This window comes from Ascaphus truei, chromosome 14, assembly GCF_040206685.1.
Source record: "Ascaphus truei isolate aAscTru1 chromosome 14, aAscTru1.hap1, whole genome shotgun sequence".
NCBI classification, from domain to species: domain Eukaryota; kingdom Metazoa; phylum Chordata; class Amphibia; order Anura; family Ascaphidae; genus Ascaphus; species Ascaphus truei.
The window spans coordinates 55438028-55457676 of NC_134496.1; the positions used below are offsets into that span (position 1 = coordinate 55438028).

Consider the following 19649-nt stretch of genomic DNA (forward strand, 5'->3'; position numbering starts at 1 on the left):
TAAACAGCCAATGGTAAAGCACAAACGGTACTTCAGGTAGGCGAGATAGATACTCTCCATCAGAAAACCAATTATGAGCAGACATAAAAACCCCATAAGCCGGTATACAGTATTACTCTGCCCCCTCTAGAAGGATATGCCAATACCATAACATAACATCAATAAAAATGCACCGACCCACTGAGGTTCGCTTTTGTAGCTGTGAGCATGTTGTAGCTATAATTGCAAAGTCTTCTTAAAAGCGTGTACATTACAAACACTACAGAACTAGGACTTCGATGGCGTGATGGGCCAGCTATATAATGCCGCATCATGCAATGATGATTAAGTCTTGAAAGTGTTAATGAAGCACAAACTCTTGTATATAGGCTTTAAACAGGTTTATTTTTTAATAAACTCATTCCAAGGTTCAGATTCACTGCAAACGTTCAAACTTATTTCATGAAAATCATTTCAAACTTAATCCATTTTGTGTGTTAGGTGCTTTAAACTGGTTTTACATGATACGCTCAGGAATAAATAGCAAATGACCCTGCAGAAAGCAGGGCGGCTTCACATAAAACGCAGGGCGGCTTCACATAAAGCGCAGGGCGGCTTCGCATAAAGCGCAGGGCGGCTTCACATAAAGCGCAGGGCGGCTTCACATAAAGCGCAGGGCGGCTTCACATAAAACGCAGGGCGGCTTCACATAAAACGCAGGGACCCTTCGGCAGGCGTTGCAGACTACAAAGGGTAACTGAACCCTATATTGTACTTAGTAGGATCCCTCTGAATTTACCAGTCAATAAGCAGCCACTTAAAAAGAGCACCAATCATTTTATATCTAGGGTTTTATTTGTGTCCTGTGACCTTTCGCATGGGTCAGTAAAAGTGCAAACCATTAAATAATGCGACCTGATGTACTACGTACTGTATATCCTGCCTACTAATCAGTCTAAAGTAGGCCCTTTCTGTCCTGTCCGACTGCAGACTGGTAAACATTAAACCCAAGATGGAAAGAGCTGGCGTGGATAAGAGAAAGACACCGCCACAGCCGAAACACCCAATTCTCCACAGCCCCATAGTAAATCCCAAATGTTGTACCTTGTGGTTATACTGTACACTATTCTGTAGTTATTATCATAACTATAACTGGACATCTAATGAACAGTGGACAGGACGCAGTGAGTATGGTTTAAAGGTTCTTGTGCCATTAGTATATAGAACTGCTTATTTATAACCTTATAATTAAAGTGTTATGTCAAATGATGAGTGTATTTTATCTAGCATGAAGAATGATGCACACACAGGAAATGCTGCACAATTAGCACGAAATCTTCTTGCTCTCCATCTCTGTACATTTATCAGAAAGGCTTATATAGGATTATTTATCCCTGTACCAGCAGTACCTAATGTGACGTATTTTAATTTAACCCTTTGTACCGTTGTAAGGGCATTGCTAGCTTAAGGTGATGGCACAATGTCTTCACGTTAACCTTTCTCCCAAACGGTGGCAACACAGAAATACTTGACGGCTTTTACATTTGTGGCCGATTAGAACGTGTACAGCTTGCTTCCTGTAGAATACAAATTGTGCATGTTTTAATTGATAATTCTCAGAAGTCCAAGTGTTAGAGCGTCTACGACAGTCCACGGGGGAGGCACGTGCACTTTAATCTCTATGAAAAGATCTTTTTTTATCACCTGTCTGTCCCGGAAAGATCTATAACACATTGATCTCCAGTTTATTACAAGGTCCCCAAAGAGGGAAATAAACAGACTGCAGTTTTTAGGGTTGTAAGACACATTTGAATTGGCTTATGAAAAAACTGAAAGGTGGATGAGCCGGAGGAAGACGAAGAGGAGGAGGAAGACGAAGGGAGGAAGACGAGGGGGAGGAAGAGGTTCTCTTTTTCCGTTTAGCACAGGAGAGGGGAAGGTGATCGCTTCTAGAAACTTAGTAAAAAATGCATGACTTACTGTACCTGGATCATTTTGAAATGCATGCGTTTGGGCGGGGTGGGGCTTTGCCCCTTGAACTCATGCGTCTCTAGCGGCAACGTGCCAAATACAACACATTTTTGTTGAAGTAACCTCTTAAAAAGAATTGCTATGATACCTGCTGTGTGTAGTTCGCCTCTTTCGTTCACATGCTGATGCACTCTGGTGATAATGGCTATTTGCTATCAAAGGACGAACGAGGGACAATTACACGAATAACAAATCCTTTAAGAATTGTATATTAACAAATTTAAATATCTTTGCTTTTTTTTTTTGCTGTATTCTTGTTGAAACTGTTACTGTACCATTTGCCAAAAGATAAGTTAAAGATAAAGAAAGAAGAGAGGCCCAAACTTACTGAGCTGTAGAGAAAACCTTCACCATTCATTGCCGCGAAGAGTCCAGCCTTCAGCCCTTGTATTGCAACCACACGGAGACCCACAGGGATTAGATTGAAAAGGGCTGAGTTGGAAGAAAGATAGGAAATTATGTCATTTTCTCGGGGTTGATACTCGGCACTATTCTTTAGGGCTGCGACAATGTCCAATCAGAATACATCATTCAATAAAGCTCTGAGTCTGTATTATTTTCCACACAACTTTCATCCCTGGAGGACTCTGATTGGGTCAAACTTTGTCATGGGTACAAAGAACATGTCTATCCAGAGAACAAGCACATAGTCCCAAAGCGCTGGGACTGTCCCACCCATCCAAAGTTTGTTGGGAAGTTTAGCTCACACACACACTTTACATTCATTGTTTTAAAGCTGCAGTTCAGTCAATATCCTGCATGTGTGTTTTTTTTAATAAATCAGTTCTGTAGTAAGAAAAAATACTTTTAGCATTTTCTGTTTTTAAAAAAACAACTTTGAAAGACCAATTTTCTTGTATTCTATTGTAACAGCCATTTGCTAAGGCACTGCCCCTTCATGTCCTGTCACAAGCCCTGGCACACCCCTTTGTCAGCCCTGCCCTGCCTCTAGCACATGTCAGTGCAGGAGGGCTCATGAATATTCATGAGCTTCCACTGACTGACAGAAGCAAATAAAAACATATGCCAGCTCTAATTATGTCACCAAATTTCGCCTATCAATACATGGAGAACGAATTGACCGGCAGCTATACAGTTCTTTAGGTAATTAGAGATTGCCCACATGAAACTATTGAAGTAAAAAAAAAATTAAAAAAAAAAAAGACTGAACTGCAGCTTTAAAGGAAAAAATAACTAACAATCTTGGGTGGTCACTTTCCTTAGTATTTTGGCTTTGCCAGAACTCGATTGCTTTTGGATTTGTGAAAAAAAAAAAAAAAGTAGGAAAAAACTAAAAATAAGCAGAAATGTTATTTATTTTTGAAAAAACAAGCTTTTGTACAGAAGTTCATTACTTTTCCATTTGCGAACTCAAAAGTTTGCCCTGTTTATTAAAGAAAAAAGAAAAGAAAAAAAAAGGAAAATTCGGACATTCGAACTAGAGTTGGGCAATATCGAAATATTTCACCATGACAACGATATTAAGAAATATATAGAGATACATTTGTTCAAATAAAAATAAAAAAATGTTCTAGAAATCTAAATAAAATGTTCTCAAAATAGATACATTTCGTTTAGATTTACTAGAACAAAGGACCCTTCATTCCCAAACCCTTTCCATGTCTACACTTCACCTTTATTCATCCCATCACTCTCACCCCGAGATCCTCCCTCCATTTAGAAACACACTTCATTTATAAAATGTTAAAAATATATGAAACAGATTTTTTGACAATGAAGAATTGTCGAAAAATCTGGTTGAATTAATTTTTTTAAATTTTTTTGTAAGGGTGAGAGTGATTGGATGAGGGGAAAGGAAGCAGTGTAGGTGGGAAATAGTGAGGTCCAGGCACGGCAGGGGCGGTGGTAAGGGGTCCCAAGGGGAAGAAAAGAAGGGGTTAAGTGCACCAGGGTGAGAGGGGAATGGGTTAAATGCCCCAGGGGGAAGGTGGGGAAAGTATTATGTGTCCCTCCCAGGGGGGGGGGGGGGGCGTAGGGGGGGAATGAAGGGTTTAACAAAAGGAAAGTGAGGAGAGGAGGTCGAGGAGAGGAGGTCCTACCGTTCCCTGCGGCAGCCCACTGCTCTTGCTTGCTCTCTCTCCCTATGCTGCCGAAGCTCCTCTGCCCTCCCTATGGGTCAGCATTCAGAAGAAGGAAGGGACAGGGACTTGGGGAGAGAGAGGTAGAGAGAGACAGTACGGAAGCAGCTTCTGAGCTGCACCTCTGACCACCGGTATCCAGTAAAAGCGCGATAACAGGTCATCTCCCATATCGGCTCTCTGGGAAATTATGTTTTCATGATATAACTAAATAGCGGTATATCGCCCAACCCTAATCTGAACTAATGCCAAAGTTTAGTGTTCAAGACCCACTTATCCTTACTGATAATAGCTTAATAATTAGACTGTAAGCTCCTCGGGGCAGGGACTCCTCTTCCTTAATGTTACTTTTATGTCTAAAGCACTTATTCCCATGATCTGTTATTTATATTATCTGTTATTTATTTGATTACCACGTGTATTACTGCTGTGAAGCGCTATGTACATTAATGGCGCTATATAAATAAAGACATACAATAGACATACAATAAGTTTAATGCACTTTTGGATTGTAAAGTCAAGACCAAGCCCTTCTATTAGACCTTTATACGTTAATTAAATATACATACTGTATACTGTGGCTTCTTTCTTACCCATTTTTCTGTGAAATTAAAATGCTGTCATCTTATAAATAAATAATGATGATAACAATAAAAATACTAGATATTTTAGTGATAATAGGATGTCTTATTTGTAGGATTCTGAAAGTCCACACAACACACTAGTAAGACTACAAGAATATAGTTGTATCACCGATTATTTCTACACTATATTTGGCATTTTAGAAAGCTTTCCAGTATCTTCTTGACACTGTATTTTATACTGGAGTTTGGTGTAAAGAAAGCAACACGTACAAAAGTATCATTATATCATTAAGGGTTCGTATGTTGGCCACATATTTTAGTTTAACTTCTTCATAATATGAATGTGTTGACCCAGAAGATCTAAAGTGGACAATTAACAAAATATTATGGATTTTGGTCAGAAAGAAAAGCTGGGTGTGAGAGCTGAAGGAACAGAACAGTTAATAAAATGAATATCGTTCCCTAGGGGGAAAAGCATTACATTGATCAAAGCAGTTAACAGTATTTGCAAACTCTAGTCTAATCTAGAATAACTAAAGTGCAATGATTACATAGCAGTGTTGTGCCTCAGTATAAAAGGTTGTTTGTAATAACAGGTGGAAAACATTTTTAGATTCTTCTGCAGTCAGTGGGACAGTGGGAGATAATAGAAGTGAGCAGTAATGTAAACACGCAGGACGGAGGGGAAAAGGGTAGTGTTATGGTCAAAATATAAACTAACACCCAATCATGTGGTGAAACATATAATAATAATAATAATAATAATAATAATAATAATAATAATAATATAGCTGGAATAGATTTGAAACTAACATTCATAGATTTCGTATCAATATTTCATGCACCTTGTGTATCATTACTAAGTAATGGAGATTTCTGCCACGAGCTGGTTCTCAGTTTGTATATATTCGCTTGGTTGATTATGTATTTGTATGTTATCATCAAGAAGCAGTTGAAGTATCACAGAAATTAGCGCTAATGTTTATATTTCAATTGCAAACAAAGACCATGTTCAAAACCATGTTGAAGAACATTTATAATGTGTAAAACGCTTAATAATAATCCCACTTTTCTGGCACAGGTTAACCATCACAGAGTCGCAATAATGCAACTTGATTTGAAAAGCCCGGAGGTCTTTCACATTGTACAGCTCTGTCTCTTCCGCTCAGAGACAGGGGGAAGTGACACTCGCTTGTACTCCATCAGCTCAGAATGCCTGTTTGTATAATTAGTCACCCAGCTCATAATGAAAACGAGGGTTATAACGAGCAATAACACTCACAAGAGCACAGGGCCTCTGATCCAAAGTGTGTTAGTGTGTTGTGGAATGATAACCAGCTGCAGATTTTTAATTCTTGAATGGCGGGATTTGTATTTAATTTGCATAAAAGATGATTAGAGCAGCACTATTGCTCCAGGTCACCCAGCTGCAGGCACCTTTAGTAGGGATCAGTCTTTGATAAATCTGGTGCGGTTTTCAGCACCCGTATTACATCACTTTTATAGCCAGGAAATGGTAATAAATTGCCTTTTATGTATGTAACAGGTAGAGACGTTTAGATGCAGACCACAGAACTCCATTGAATCAGGGCTCATAACATGACGTTAGCTACAGTACTGTATATCAGTAATGGTTGTTATTTTCCGTGAGGAAGGCTGTGCAACCACCCTGCTAATTACAGGCACAAGCAGCGGCTGCTTTTTTAATCCCATTAGCAAACGCATAATATCACTGAATTTCAGCGCCGTGTTGAGTTGGCTTCCAATAACATGGAATTAAGTATGCGTTAGCCTGACTCCCATCCAGACCCTGGAATAGGCTTTACCTAAAGCTTAAACCGAGAGGGAATAAGAGGTAAATAACACCGTGAGTAACGCTATGTTGGTCCAATCATACCTTACTGTGGTGTTACATCCGTTCAGACCCTTTAAAAGCCGTATTTCCGGGTCTGAATGTGGGTAATGCCAAGTTTAGGTATGACCTCACTAACGTAATCCCAGCGTTAACCTTAGCGGACACTTGTGGCGCTTTTCTGGGGAACGCCTCTTTTGGATATAATTATCACAGACGTTAGAATTAATGCAGTGCCCTTTCCAGAAGAAAACATGACGTTCTTACCCGGTGAAGTGATGCGGTAAGCCTTACCGTGCGATAACTTAGGTTACCGTTACTTAACAGAGCTCTATGGATCTGGCTCCTAGAAAATGATTGCACGTTTTACGTGTGCAGAGTAACAAACCCTTATTCCTCCTGTTTTATCCCTATATATGTGTATCCCTATACACATTGCGTGTGCTAAGCAATTTATTCATGTACAATATGCTTAGGAGTACAGGTGCACCGACGAGTATTCTAACACTTGCCTTAAACTTGCCTTGGAACATCTGGGGCTGTAACCAGCAAGATCCAGGTACATGCTGGGTACATGCTGGGTACATGCTGGGTACATGCTGGGTACATGCAGGGTATATGCTGGGTACATGCTGGGTACATGCTGGGTACATGCTGCAAACATTTCAGTGACATTTCTGCAGAGACTAATGGCCCATCGGATTAACACAGCAGGGGTCCCTGGCAGTCCCATGCAGTTTGAATGGGACTGCCAGGGACCCCCGCTGTTAATCCGATGGGCCATTAGTCTGCCTGCAGAAATGTTGCAGCATGTACCGAGCATGTTTTCAGCATGTACCGAGCATGTTTTCAGCATGTACCCAGCATGTTTTCAGCATGTACCCAGCATGTACCCAGTATGTACCTGGGTCTTGTTGGTGATTGCCCCAGATTAGTTTTAGAATACTCGTCGGCACTACAGTATATAAAGGTGCTTTCATTTGATAAAGCTCATTCACCTATAATGCAACATACGGGAACGTACCTCAAACCAGAACCGTATCTCATTGAATAACACCTCGGGGCGCACAGGCCTGACTGCACTCGGCCTCATGCAAAGGGAAATGTTGAAAAGGGGAAATGAATAAGGTGTCTACTGCTTTGCAATGTATGTCAGGATGCTTTAGAAGTGACGGTGTTACATACTGCAGTAAACAGCTGTTAAATCCCTAATTTGTTTCTTATGTTTGGGTAAATGAAGACTCTGACAGAAGACCCACCAGGCAATAAACATGATTAATTATTGGGCTGCAAAGGGCGATTTTCCTTACTGTAGTCACTGTTTTCGTCCTTGGTCCCATCAATGCTGCCATCTGGGTGCATCTGTAGGAAGTACCCCTGCTGGCTGAATAACCGGGTCACAATTCCTTTCAGCTGGGGTTCTGCAAAAATAAATATGTTAAATATAACACTTAGAAGTTTGCTCAGTGATTGTACATGGGACACAATGCGCAGTCAGTGGGATATAAAGTAATTAGGCTCATTAGGGTTGGCTGGATCACCTGTCTCTGGTCCTTTCCAGCTGGGAGTCTACAAGGAATTGTAATAAAAGGGGGGACGCTCAGAAAACTGCCAACCAAATGACTGCCAACCAATGGAGAACAAACACGAAAGAACCTCCTTTCTCAGGTGAAATCAACATTTCAAATGAAATCCCTCCTTGTCTTCCCTCTGTCATGTTATTTCCCATTGATTTGCAGTAAAAACTGAATAAGCTCAGTTACAAATAAAAGCAAAAGCTTGGGAGGTGACGTGAGTCCCACGTTCTGCTTTCCTGCAAACGGGTTTATTTCTCTTGTGGTTCTGTTTCAAAGAAGACACAGGACTGGGAGGGGGGGAATCAGAGTGTACAACGAGTATCAATGGGTACATGAGTGTTGCAGAGTACCAGAATATAATGAGCAGATGTGGTCTTAATGAAATGCGGAAAGGAGCTTTAAATGGCAGATATACAAACCTCCTAGGACCAAAATCAGGGAGTTTTGGGGCATTTGTTGTGAAATGGCTGTTTTTTTAATAAGCAAGACTACCATGAAATGTATGAGACTGATGATACGAAACATCGGGGAGACTTTTTCCAAATTAATGAGATCGGATAAATCTGAAATATGGAAAAAAAATCCTAGAGAGGAAAACATTTGAAAAAGGCGGAATAGAGGTCAGTGGGTAAGAACTATATATTGTATCAGAGAATAACAGCTTGTAAACAGGGAGAAGTGTTGCAAAATAAAGAACATTAATTTTATCAGCCAGACCCCAGCAGGTGCAAGCGTTTATACAGCGGATATAACCAGTAAACTGTAACGACCTGCACCCATAGAATTTCTATTCCACTTCCTTTCTGTGTTCCTGCCTCCCTGTAATTGTGTATGGTTTACACGAAATCCAGGGGGAGCATAAGGGAGAAAACACAAGCAAGTGCCTCAGCCACTTTGATGACTTCTTTACTGACATCCACCACGGACCGAGTGTCCACATTGCTGTTTTTATTCTTACATCTTGTAAGTAGCCATTCTACAGGAGCCAAGATTTTGGAAACTCATTTCCTCATTGCCCATTTCCACTGCACTTAGATTTGCTTTGCTTGTGTTTTCTCCCTTATGCTCCCCCTGGATTTCGTGTGAACCATTGCAACATTGGGGACGAGTGAAGACTATCCCTTCCAGTGGGTCTGAGCAGGGGGTGAAATTGTATATTTCATTATATATTTTATTCATCACTATTTCACTTTATGTGTTATTTAACTGTTTCATTCACTTATTATAGAGATTTATTTACCTTCACTTTATTTATAGTGACTACCCTTTATCTGTTTGCGCCTACTTTTCACCTTACCACTATCCCTGTAATTGTGTTACATTGGCTTCATTAGCTGGCACCGTGTTCCATCTGACAATCTGGCGCTGCCACGGGAAAATCCGTCACAGTGGCACAATTGTATTTTTGAAACGCTCCTGGGCAAACCTTGTTCTATCACTCCGATCGCAAGACAGATGTTATCTCTGCCTTTCAGGATCCCGTGTTATATGCATTTTCCACATTATTAAACACATTCCGTCAGGCGGCAAAAGGTCTGTACCAACTGGACCTTATGGTGCCAACTACATTCTGGACCTTATGGTGCCAACTACATTCTGGACCTTATGGTGCCCTTGTAAGTTTTTCTATGCTGGAGAGTTTCATAATGCATTGCTCTTCTGTACAGTCTGTCAGTATACCCAACACTATAGTATCCTCCAACATTAAGCACATAATAATAGCTACCACTGAGGTCTCTGCTCCTGCTTGTTGTAGGTCCTTCCAAGCAGTTTCCCAAAGTCCCCAAACCTATGCAGCTTACTACGTGCACAACTTTCATGTTTAGTACAAGACACAAAAACATATAGTGTAGCTGCTAAAAAGGTGTATATAGTATAACGGCACAAATAATTCCTACAGTGCCCTGCTCAAAAACAGGACCATGAAAGGTTAGGCACATGGAATCCTTTTCTGTCCTCAATTTCTATGCTAACAGGTTACAACAGAAAATAATTGTTGGAACCTGAGCTCATGGATACCAACACAATTCTCGCTATGGCTAGAATCACTTTACTCTCTCCTTAATCTGTCTCAGTGTCCCCTGCTGAAATCCCTCTCCTGACTTCCTATTAAACCCCGTATTACTTACAAAATTCTCCTCCTCACTATTAAAGCTTTACACTCTTCTGCCCCTCCTTACATCTCAGCCCTAATTTCTCGCTATGCACCATCCCGACTCTTTCGTTCTGTGCAAGGATGTCTTCTCTATAACCCTTGTGTATCTAATTCCCCCTCCCGCCTAAAACCTTTCTTACTTACTGCCCCATACCTTTGTAATGCCCTTCCTCACTGTCTGCCTCTCTCTCCACCTTTAAGACCGATATCAAAACACACCTCCTTAACGAAGCATATGGGTAGGGCCGGTGCAACCACTAGACGACTTAGTCAGTCGCCTAGGGCAACACATTGGGAGTGGAGGAGGAAGATGGATGACGGGTGGTGGGCACATGGCAGGGCGGCGGCAGGGGCAGTTGCGGTAGAGACGGGTGGTGGCGGAAGAGGAACACATAGGATCGTGGGAGAGGAAGACAGAGGACCACGGGAGAGGAAGACAGAGGACCACGGGAGAGGAAGACAGAGGACCACGGGAGAGAAAGATGGAGGACCACAGTAGAGGAGCAGGGCGGCAGAGGATGAATGCCGGGTGTGGTGCGCCCCAGATATCCGACCCGGAAGTCTTCACTGACTTCCAGTGTCTGTGGTTGGTATGGCGCAGGTCCACCCAGCTGTCCAATCCCTCCACCACCCTGCTACTCTCCCGCGGTCCTCAGTCTTCATCTCCCCCCGCTGCCTGTCTCTACCGCCAACCTCCGCTCCTGCCGACACCCGTCTCTGCCACCACCCTGCTCTTTGCCCACCGCCCGTCTCTACCGCCGCTCCGCTCCTGCCGGCCTGGGTCCTCCGTTGACCTCTGGTAGGCATTAATTTGGTGAGAGGAGGGTGTGAGAGAGGAGGAGGAGGTGAGAGAAGAGGTGAAGGTGAGAGGAGGAAGAGGAGGGGGTGAGAGAAGAGGAGGAGAGGGTGAGAGAAGAGGAGGAGGTAGTGAGAGAAGAGGAGGAGGGTTGACAGAAGAGGAGGCGGGGGTGAAAGAAGAGTAGGAGGGGTGAGAGAAGAGGAGGAGGCGTGAGAGAAGAGGAAGAGGGGTGAGAGAAGGAGGAGAAGGTAGTGAGAGAAGAGGAGGGGTGAGAGAAGAGGAGGGGTGAGAGGAGGAGGAGGGGTGAAAGAAGAGGAGGAGGAGGGGGTGAGAGAAGAAGAGGAGGAGTGGGGTGATAGAAGAGGAGGAGGAGGTGGGTGAGAGAAGAGGAGGATGGGGAGTGAGAGGAGGAGGGGGAATGAGATGGGAGGGGGTATGAGAAAGGAGGCGGGGTGCAAAAGAGAGGGGCTACTGTGTAGGGCTAAAGGTTCGCCTAGAGTGCCCATTACCCTGGCACTGGCCCTGCACATGGGTAGCTCTGCTGGCTGATGTTATACATCTCAGATGCACTGACCCTAATTCTCCCTTATTCTCCCTAATTACCACTTAGATTGTAAGCTCTTTGGGGCAGGGACTCCTGCCATTTCTGAAGTGCTTATTCCCACTATGTGTGATATTATTATGTCACGTGTATTACTGCGGGGAAGCGCTGTGTACATAAATGGCGCTATATAAATACAGATATACGTACATGCATAAGCAGATTGGCCACTCACAAGTCTGATAACACAACATGTTGTAACATCCACAGGGTACAGATGTCTACAATCCAAAGCAATGCATTGAATGTGAGAATCTAGTGCATTTACATTCACTGATACGAGCCTGTGACACAATACAGAGCCTGGTACATGGTATACACCACAATACAGAGCCTGGTATATAGTATACACCACAATACAGAGCCTCGTACATGGTATACACCACAATACAGAACCAGGCACATGGTATACACCACAATACAGAGCCTGGTACATGGTATACACCACAATACAGAGCCTGGTACATAGTATACACCACAATACAGAGCCTCGTACATGGTATACACCATAATACAGAGCCTGGTACATGGTATACACCACAATACAGAACCAGGCACATGGTATACACCACAATACAGAGCCTGGTACATACTGCACCGACACACTTTATTCGAGCAAATACCCAGTATGTACCTGGCAGATACCTGGAATGCACCGCTCCTCACCTCTGACAAGCCCCGTTGCGTTTGCCTTCCCAGCCTGGGTTCATGCCTGGCTGACGGGCGGCTGATCTGTTAAATGATAATGATTAGGATTTAATAGGCTGCAATGCTTCGCGTGTCTACCAGATGGCATAAATTCATGAATTGTAATGCAGTATATATATATATATACTGTGCAGTATTGCAGCCAGCGGGAATAAAATGATTCAATCCCTGCCTGGAAAATACCTCAATGCACTCGGGCAGAAAACAGTCACAAACCTCAATACACCCGGGTATACCCGAATTCGTGGGACTAGCCGAGCTCGAATAAAGTGTGTCGCCAGTGTAGTATACACCACAATACAGAGCCTCGTACATGGTATACACCACAATACAGAGCCTGGTACATGGTATACACCACAATACAGAACCAGGCACATGGTATACACCACAATACAGAGCCTGGTACATGGAATACACCATAATACAGAGCCTGGTAAATAGTATACACCACAATACAGAGCCTCGTACATGGTATACACCACAATACAGAGCCTGGTACATAGTATACACTCCAATACAGAGCCTGGTATATAGTATACACCACAATACAGAGCCTGGTACATGGTATACACCATAATACAGAGCCTGGTACATGGTATACACCACAATACAGAGCCTGGTACATGGTATACACCACAATACAGAGCCTGGTACATAGTATACACCACAATACAGAGCCTCGTACATGGTATACACCACAATACAGAGCATCGTACATGGTATACACCACAATACAGAGCCTGGTACATAGTATACATCACAATACAGAGCCTGGTACATGGTATACACCACAATACAGAGCCTGGTATATAGTATACACCACAATACAGAGCCTGGTATATAGTATACACCACAATACAGAGCCTGGTACATAGTATACACCACAATACAGAGCCTCGTACATGGTTTACACCACAATACAGAGCCTCGTACATGGTATACACCACAATACAGAGCCTGGTACATGGTATACACCACAATACAGAGCCTAGTACATGGTATACACCACAATACAGAGCCTGGTACATAGTATACACCACAATACCGAGCCTGGTAGACAATACAGAGCCTGGTACATGGTATACACCACAATACAGAGCCTGGTACACAATACAGAGCCTGGTACAAGGTACGCACCACAATACATAGCCTGGTACATGGTATACACCACAATACAGAGCTTGTTACACAATACAGAGCCTGGTACATGGTATACACCATAATACAGAGCCTGGTACATGTACAGTATATAGCCCTATGTAAAAAGATTACAGTATTTTGTGTTTGAAGGAAAGTACCGCTAAAGCTGTGTCTGTGTGTTTGCACCTCTGCACACAAACTGTAACACTAAATGTGTAAATGTGTTTAAACACTGTTAAGGGCAATTAACATTCGAGTCTGTAATTTATACATAACGCCGTTCTCTCTCTCGCAGTGCTTCTCTGTACACACTCCCAATCACGACGTGTTGCATTTTATGATTCTGCTGAAACCCTCATTTCCTTCAAAAAATAACATTTAAATCAGGTCATAGAAAAAAAGGCATTCGGGAGGCGCTGTACGGCGGGAAAACGTACCAAAAATACTAAGAAAAAAGCTTCATTTAGTATGAAAAAATGGACAGCAACATCACCAAGCGCACTCTGACGCGTTTCTTCCCGGCAGGGACTTTGTTAAAGACTCGAAATGCGTCAGAGTGCGCTTGGTGATGTTACAGTCCGTTTTTTCATATTAAATGAAGCTTTTTTCTTGGTATTTTTGGTACGTTTTCCCCGCCGTGCAGCGCCATCCGATCGCCTTTTTTCTCTACTCTAACTATTTCGGCTGGAGCACGCGTTGTTTGGAAAGGACTCACTGCGATCATCGCTTTTGCTGCTGGCGTGATCTCGGCGTGATAGCAGGTATCGTGGGGGTTGTGGGACTAGGGAGGATTAGAGCTGGCCAGGCTGTTCAGTTTCATTGGGCATCTTGGCTACTCTGCCTTCCTCCGTGTTCAATACCCCCAGCCTGTGTATATATGTCCACGTTATTTCATGACACTGATGATTTATACGTGAAGCAGCCAGTTCAGTCATTTTTATCTTTGGATTCTAAGGATTTTATCACTTTTTTCTCTTGCTTGTGCAAGCAAGACTTGAGCACTAGTGTTTGGGGTTTATATCCCACTTCGTCCTAAATCAGGTCATAAACTGCTTCTAAATTACCCCAAATTCTCTCTTCGATGGAAAGAAAACCATTAGGCTATAAAAAAATGATGATAAAAAAAGAAACTGATCGAAACAGTGCCCATATAACAGGAGATACAGACTGGGGAGCAGGACAGAGTTCCATTCCTGTGTTCTTCTCCCAGGGACGGGATTCCATTCCTGTGTCCTTCTCCCAGGGACGGGGTTCCATTCCTGTGTCCTTCTCCCAGGCACGGGGTCCCATTCCTGTGTTCTTCTCCCAGGGACGGGGTTCCATTCCTGTGTCCTTCTCCCAGGGACGGGGTTCCATTCGTGTGTCCTTCTCCCAGGCACGGGGTCCCATTCGTGTGTCCTTCTCCCAGGGACGGGGTTCCATTCCTGTGTCCTTCTCCCAGGGACGGGGTTCCATTCCTGTGTCCTTCTCCCAGGCACGGGGTCCCATTCCTGTGTTCTTCTCCCAGGGAAGGGGTTCAATTCCTGTGTCCTTCTACCAGGGACGGGGTTCCATTCCTGTGTCCTTCTCCCAGGGACGGGGTTCCATTCCTGTCTTCTTCTCCCAGGGATGGGGTTCCATTCCTGTGTCCTTCTCCCAGGGATGGGGTTCCATTCCTGTGTTCTTCTCTCAGGGACGGGGTTCCATTCCTGTGTCCTTCTACCAGGGATGGGGTTCCATTCCTGTGTTCTCCCAGGGAAGGGGTTCCATTCCTGTGTCCTTCTCCCAGGGACGGGGTTCCATTCCTGTGTCCTTCTACCAGGGACGGGGTTCCATTCCTGTGTCCTTCTCCCAGGGATGGGGTTCCATTCCTGTGTCCTTCTCCCAGGGACGGGGTTCCATTCCTGTATCCTCTCCCAGGGACGGGGTTCCATTCCTGTGTCCTCCTCCCAGGGAAGGGGTTCCATTCCTGTGTCCTTTTAACAGGGACGGCGTTCCATTTCTGTGTCCTCCTCTCAGGGACAGAGTTCCATTCATGTGTCCTTCTACCAGGGAAGGGGTTCCATTCCTGTGTCCTTCTCCCAGGGACAGAGTCCCATTCCTGTGTGCTCCCAGGGACGGGGTTCCATTCCTGTGTCCTTCTACCAGGGAAGGGGTTCCATTCCTGTGTCCTTCTCCCAGGGACAGAGTCCCATTCCTGTGTGCTCCCAGTGACGGGGTTCCATTCCTGTGTGCTTCTCCCAGGGACAGACTTCCATTCCTGTCCCCTTCTACCAGGGACGGGGTTCAATGCCTCTGTCCTTCTGCCAGGGACAGGGTTCAGTTCTTGTGTCCTTCTTCCAGAGACAGGGTTCCATTCCTGTGTCCTTCTCCCAGGGACAGGCTTCCATTCCTGACTCCTTCCAGGGGCAGAGTTCCATTCATGTGTCCCTTTCCTAGGGATGGGGTTCCATTCCTGTATCCTTCTCCCAGGGACAAGGGGGTTCCAGGGATGGGGATCAAATTACAAAGCTGACAAAGTTGATCTTAATTGAGAACAAAACTGCTGGATTGTTCTGCAGTAGTGAAGGGCTAATGCATGCAATATGAGGGAAAACAGCTGATTCTTTTAGTGCCATGCGGTGCTGTATGATTGTGTTAGTATCTGCATGCAATACATGCATGAAACATGTGATTGACGCAGATCTCTTAGGCTAGGTCCCCAGTGGCTGCGGCTGGACGCACGATGGCGTACATGGCGCACGCAAGGTACGCCCCTCTATGGGGCCGGCCCCAGTGGCTGCCTGCATGCGCCTGTGGGAAGCGCGACCGCCTTTGCCAAAAGACAAGAAATTTGTCTTTTGGTGTGGCGGCCGAGCATTGGCCATATCACGGCAGCGGTTCAGCCAATGAGGGCGAACCAGCCGCGTGACCGCGTCCCCCACCACGCCCCTCCCACCCCCGGTTGGAGCTGGGCACTGATCATGGGCCACCTGGAGGCCATCAAGAGGAGATGAAAAGAAATGCATCTGTAGGGAGTTACACACACTGGGAAATTGTATTGTATTGTATGTCTTTATTTATATAGCGCCATAAATGTACATAGCGCTTCACAGCAGTAATACATATCATATAAATAACAAATAATATAAATAACAGATCATGGGAATAAGTGCTTCAGACATAAAAGTAACATTAAGGAAGAGGAGTCCCTGCCCCGAGGAGCTTACAATCTAATTGGTAGGTAGGGAAAACGTACAGAGACAGTAGGAGGGAGTTCTGGTAAGTGCGTCTGCAGGGGGCCAAGCTTTATGTATCATGTGTCCATGATTAACCAGTGCTATTCATATGCTTCTTTAAGCAGATGTGTCTTAAGGTGGGTCTTAAAGGTGGATAGAGAGGGTGCTAGTCAGGTATTGAGGGGAAGGGCATTCCAGAGGTGTGGGGCAGAAAGTGAGAAAGGTTTAAGGCGGGAGAGAGCTTTAGATACAAAGGGGGTAGAAAGAAGACATCCTTGAGAAGAACGCAAGAGTCGGGATGGTGCATAGCGAGAAATTAGGGCTGAGATGTAAGGAGGGGCAGAAGAATGTAAAGCTTTAAAAGTGAGGAGGAGAATTGAGTGTGAGATGCGGGATTTGATCGGAAGCCAGGAGAGGGATTTCAGGAGGGGAGATGTGGAGACAGATTTAGGAAAGAGTAGAGTGATTCTGGCAGCAGCGTTTAGGATAGATTGTAGGGGAGACAGGTGAGAGGCAGGAAGGCCGGACAGCAGGAGGTTGCAGTAATCGAAATAGATCTTTCCTAGCAGGATAAGGTGCACATTCAATAATATGTGCTTCACTTGCAATGCCATAAAGCTGTGTGATATGATGTTCTATTAAAGTTATAAATGTTACAGACGGCACAATTAGACAATACAGATGGTGTATTCCTCACCTAATTCCCTGCAGGCATTTGGTCCGAAGCAATATGGCACCTCCAAAGGAATACCATCATGTAACTACCAGTGCACCGGACACTTGGAAACTGGTTAGTGGCCTCTTCTCTATATAAGAACAAAGAACATGCGAGAATCCCTGAAATATACCAATATTACCACTATACAGTACAGCTCAGTGTGATCGTGTTCAAGGAGAGAGGAACGTTCCCAGCCGGTGGAAACGGCTGCATTCAGAAAGTAACGGGGTTTCGGAAATCGGCCAAATTCTGCATTTAAAGTAAGAGGAATATTTCATGTCTGAGTTGCACACATTTCTATTCTGTCTTTATGTGTGTTTTCCCTTCCAATAATACTAAATGACTTGACCTCTTGGAATGGCTTTGCTTTAGAGGTGAGAGCATACAATGAATCCATATGAAGGAGTTGGATGCAGAGCACTAAAATCAGCAGGGTCTTTCTGCGCGCTTTCGATAACCAGCGTACCCTTGAAGTAACTAGATTCCATTAACCCCCGAGACCTGCTGCTTTTCACCTTGTGCTTTTTTACAGCATTTCATTTTGTTATATAATTAACTCTTTATCTACAAATAGACCAAGTAATGCAACAAAAACATGCTCCCAATGAAGAATGCAATCTCATTTCAATTGAAACGAGCAGTCCAACATAGTGGTGGAAAAAATACATTTTATTTTCCATCCTTATCACATATTATATTGTGAGACTCTTCTATTCTGGAGATATTCCATAAAACGGTCACTACGGCAAAAGCTGATTTATGACTCGGGTAAATCGATGCAATTTCAAAATTGCTTTCACATTCTTTGCTCATTTATTTATAAACACCCAACTCGCTCCTACAGAAATGTCACAACCAACAGAGATAAATATTAGTGGCTGCACAGGATGCCCACGTTCAGTTATGTTCTACACAAAATTATTTTAACATACTTTAACTCCTAAGACAAATGACAAAAAATAGTACATAAGACGTTGCATGGTTGAGTGCCTCAGTTTATTGCATGTACCTATATGTTATGTAGTGGGACATATACACAGCATATATGTGCCTCTTAAATGATAACTGTATGGGGGGCGTGGACAGCCACTGGGCAGGAGAGACGGACAGTTTGTGAGCTCCGGACCACAAAAAGGCAAAAGGAATGTCTACCTCCCTAAAAAGAAGATTAAAGCCTGTACTAGGTAAGCCCATTGGGAGGGGAAAAGATTATTGCCCCAGCTGCTGAATCCGCCCCTCGCAAGCCATCATCACGCGCTGCAAGATAGCGCCAACCCACACCTGAAGGCTCTGCCAAGGGAGAGAGAGGTCCCCGGAGAGGAGCTCTGCGGCTTGAAAGTCCCGTGGCACGCTGCCAAGAGCAGAGAGAGGGGGAGCGTGCACAGGGCGGAGAGCACTGGTCTCTGGAGTCTGCCTCCAGGTGAGAGAGCGCCCGAAAGACCAGGTGTGTGCAGAGGGGTAAGACAGCACCCCTCCTCCCCGGAAAGGGAAAGAAAAAGGATGCTAGCAAACAGAACCACCTTGGTAGGCAATAAGCCCCCTCTCCCCCCATCCCCCCACCAAAGACTATACCTTGTCTCAATCCCCAACACCTACTTGACTCTGGTCCCTGAGGATTAAGGGAAGCAAAACCAGACCGGAATAGCCCACTGACTTGCCTGACAAATACAAACCCTCTAGATATAAACAGGGAAGCCTACGTCTGAGCTTCATATACTACCTGAGATGGTCCTGGGGAGAAGAAGATGTCTAGAGGCACTTACAGTATAAACCAAAAGATCCCCCTACAGTATTAAAGGTGGGGGACTCGGATAAAAATAAGAGAGCACAAAACACTTGAAACTTCTTAGCAGAATGCCGACTCCCCACACATAAACCCAACGATATAATAACCCCTGAAAAAACTATAACATCCCCTAAAAATGTGAAGACCCCTGGCCCAGATGGATTCTCTAACCTTTTCTACAATACTCTTCCCATATTTAACAAAGATATTTAATGAAATGCTCCTTGCCCCACTTAGAGATATGTTACGGGCAACCATAGTTGTAATCCTGAAAGAGGGAAAAGACCCTCTGATGTGCTCTAGTTTCAGACCCATTTCCCTTTTAAACAGAGATCTAAAACTATATGCTAAAATTGTGTCCACCAGACTGAACAATATTCTCCTTAGACGAATCCATCCGGATGAAGTCGGCTTTGTTCTGGG

At 44.1% G+C, this 19649-nt stretch overlaps 1 protein-coding gene across 5 annotated transcripts in view; it reads right to left on the reverse strand.

Moving 5' to 3' along the window:
- FGF12 (fibroblast growth factor 12) overlaps positions 1-19649 on the reverse strand; it is a 229177-nt gene that overhangs the window by 59756 nt on the left and 149772 nt on the right. For all 5 annotated transcript variants that reach the window (XM_075571049.1, XM_075571048.1, XM_075571047.1 and 2 more), the window contains 2 exons: positions 7856-7966; positions 2339-2442 (listed from right to left, as the gene is read on the reverse strand). In XM_075571049.1, coding sequence (XP_075427164.1) covers positions 2339-2442; positions 7856-7966 — 215 coding nt within the window. The remainder of the gene's footprint in view (positions 1-2338; positions 2443-7855; positions 7967-19649) is intronic.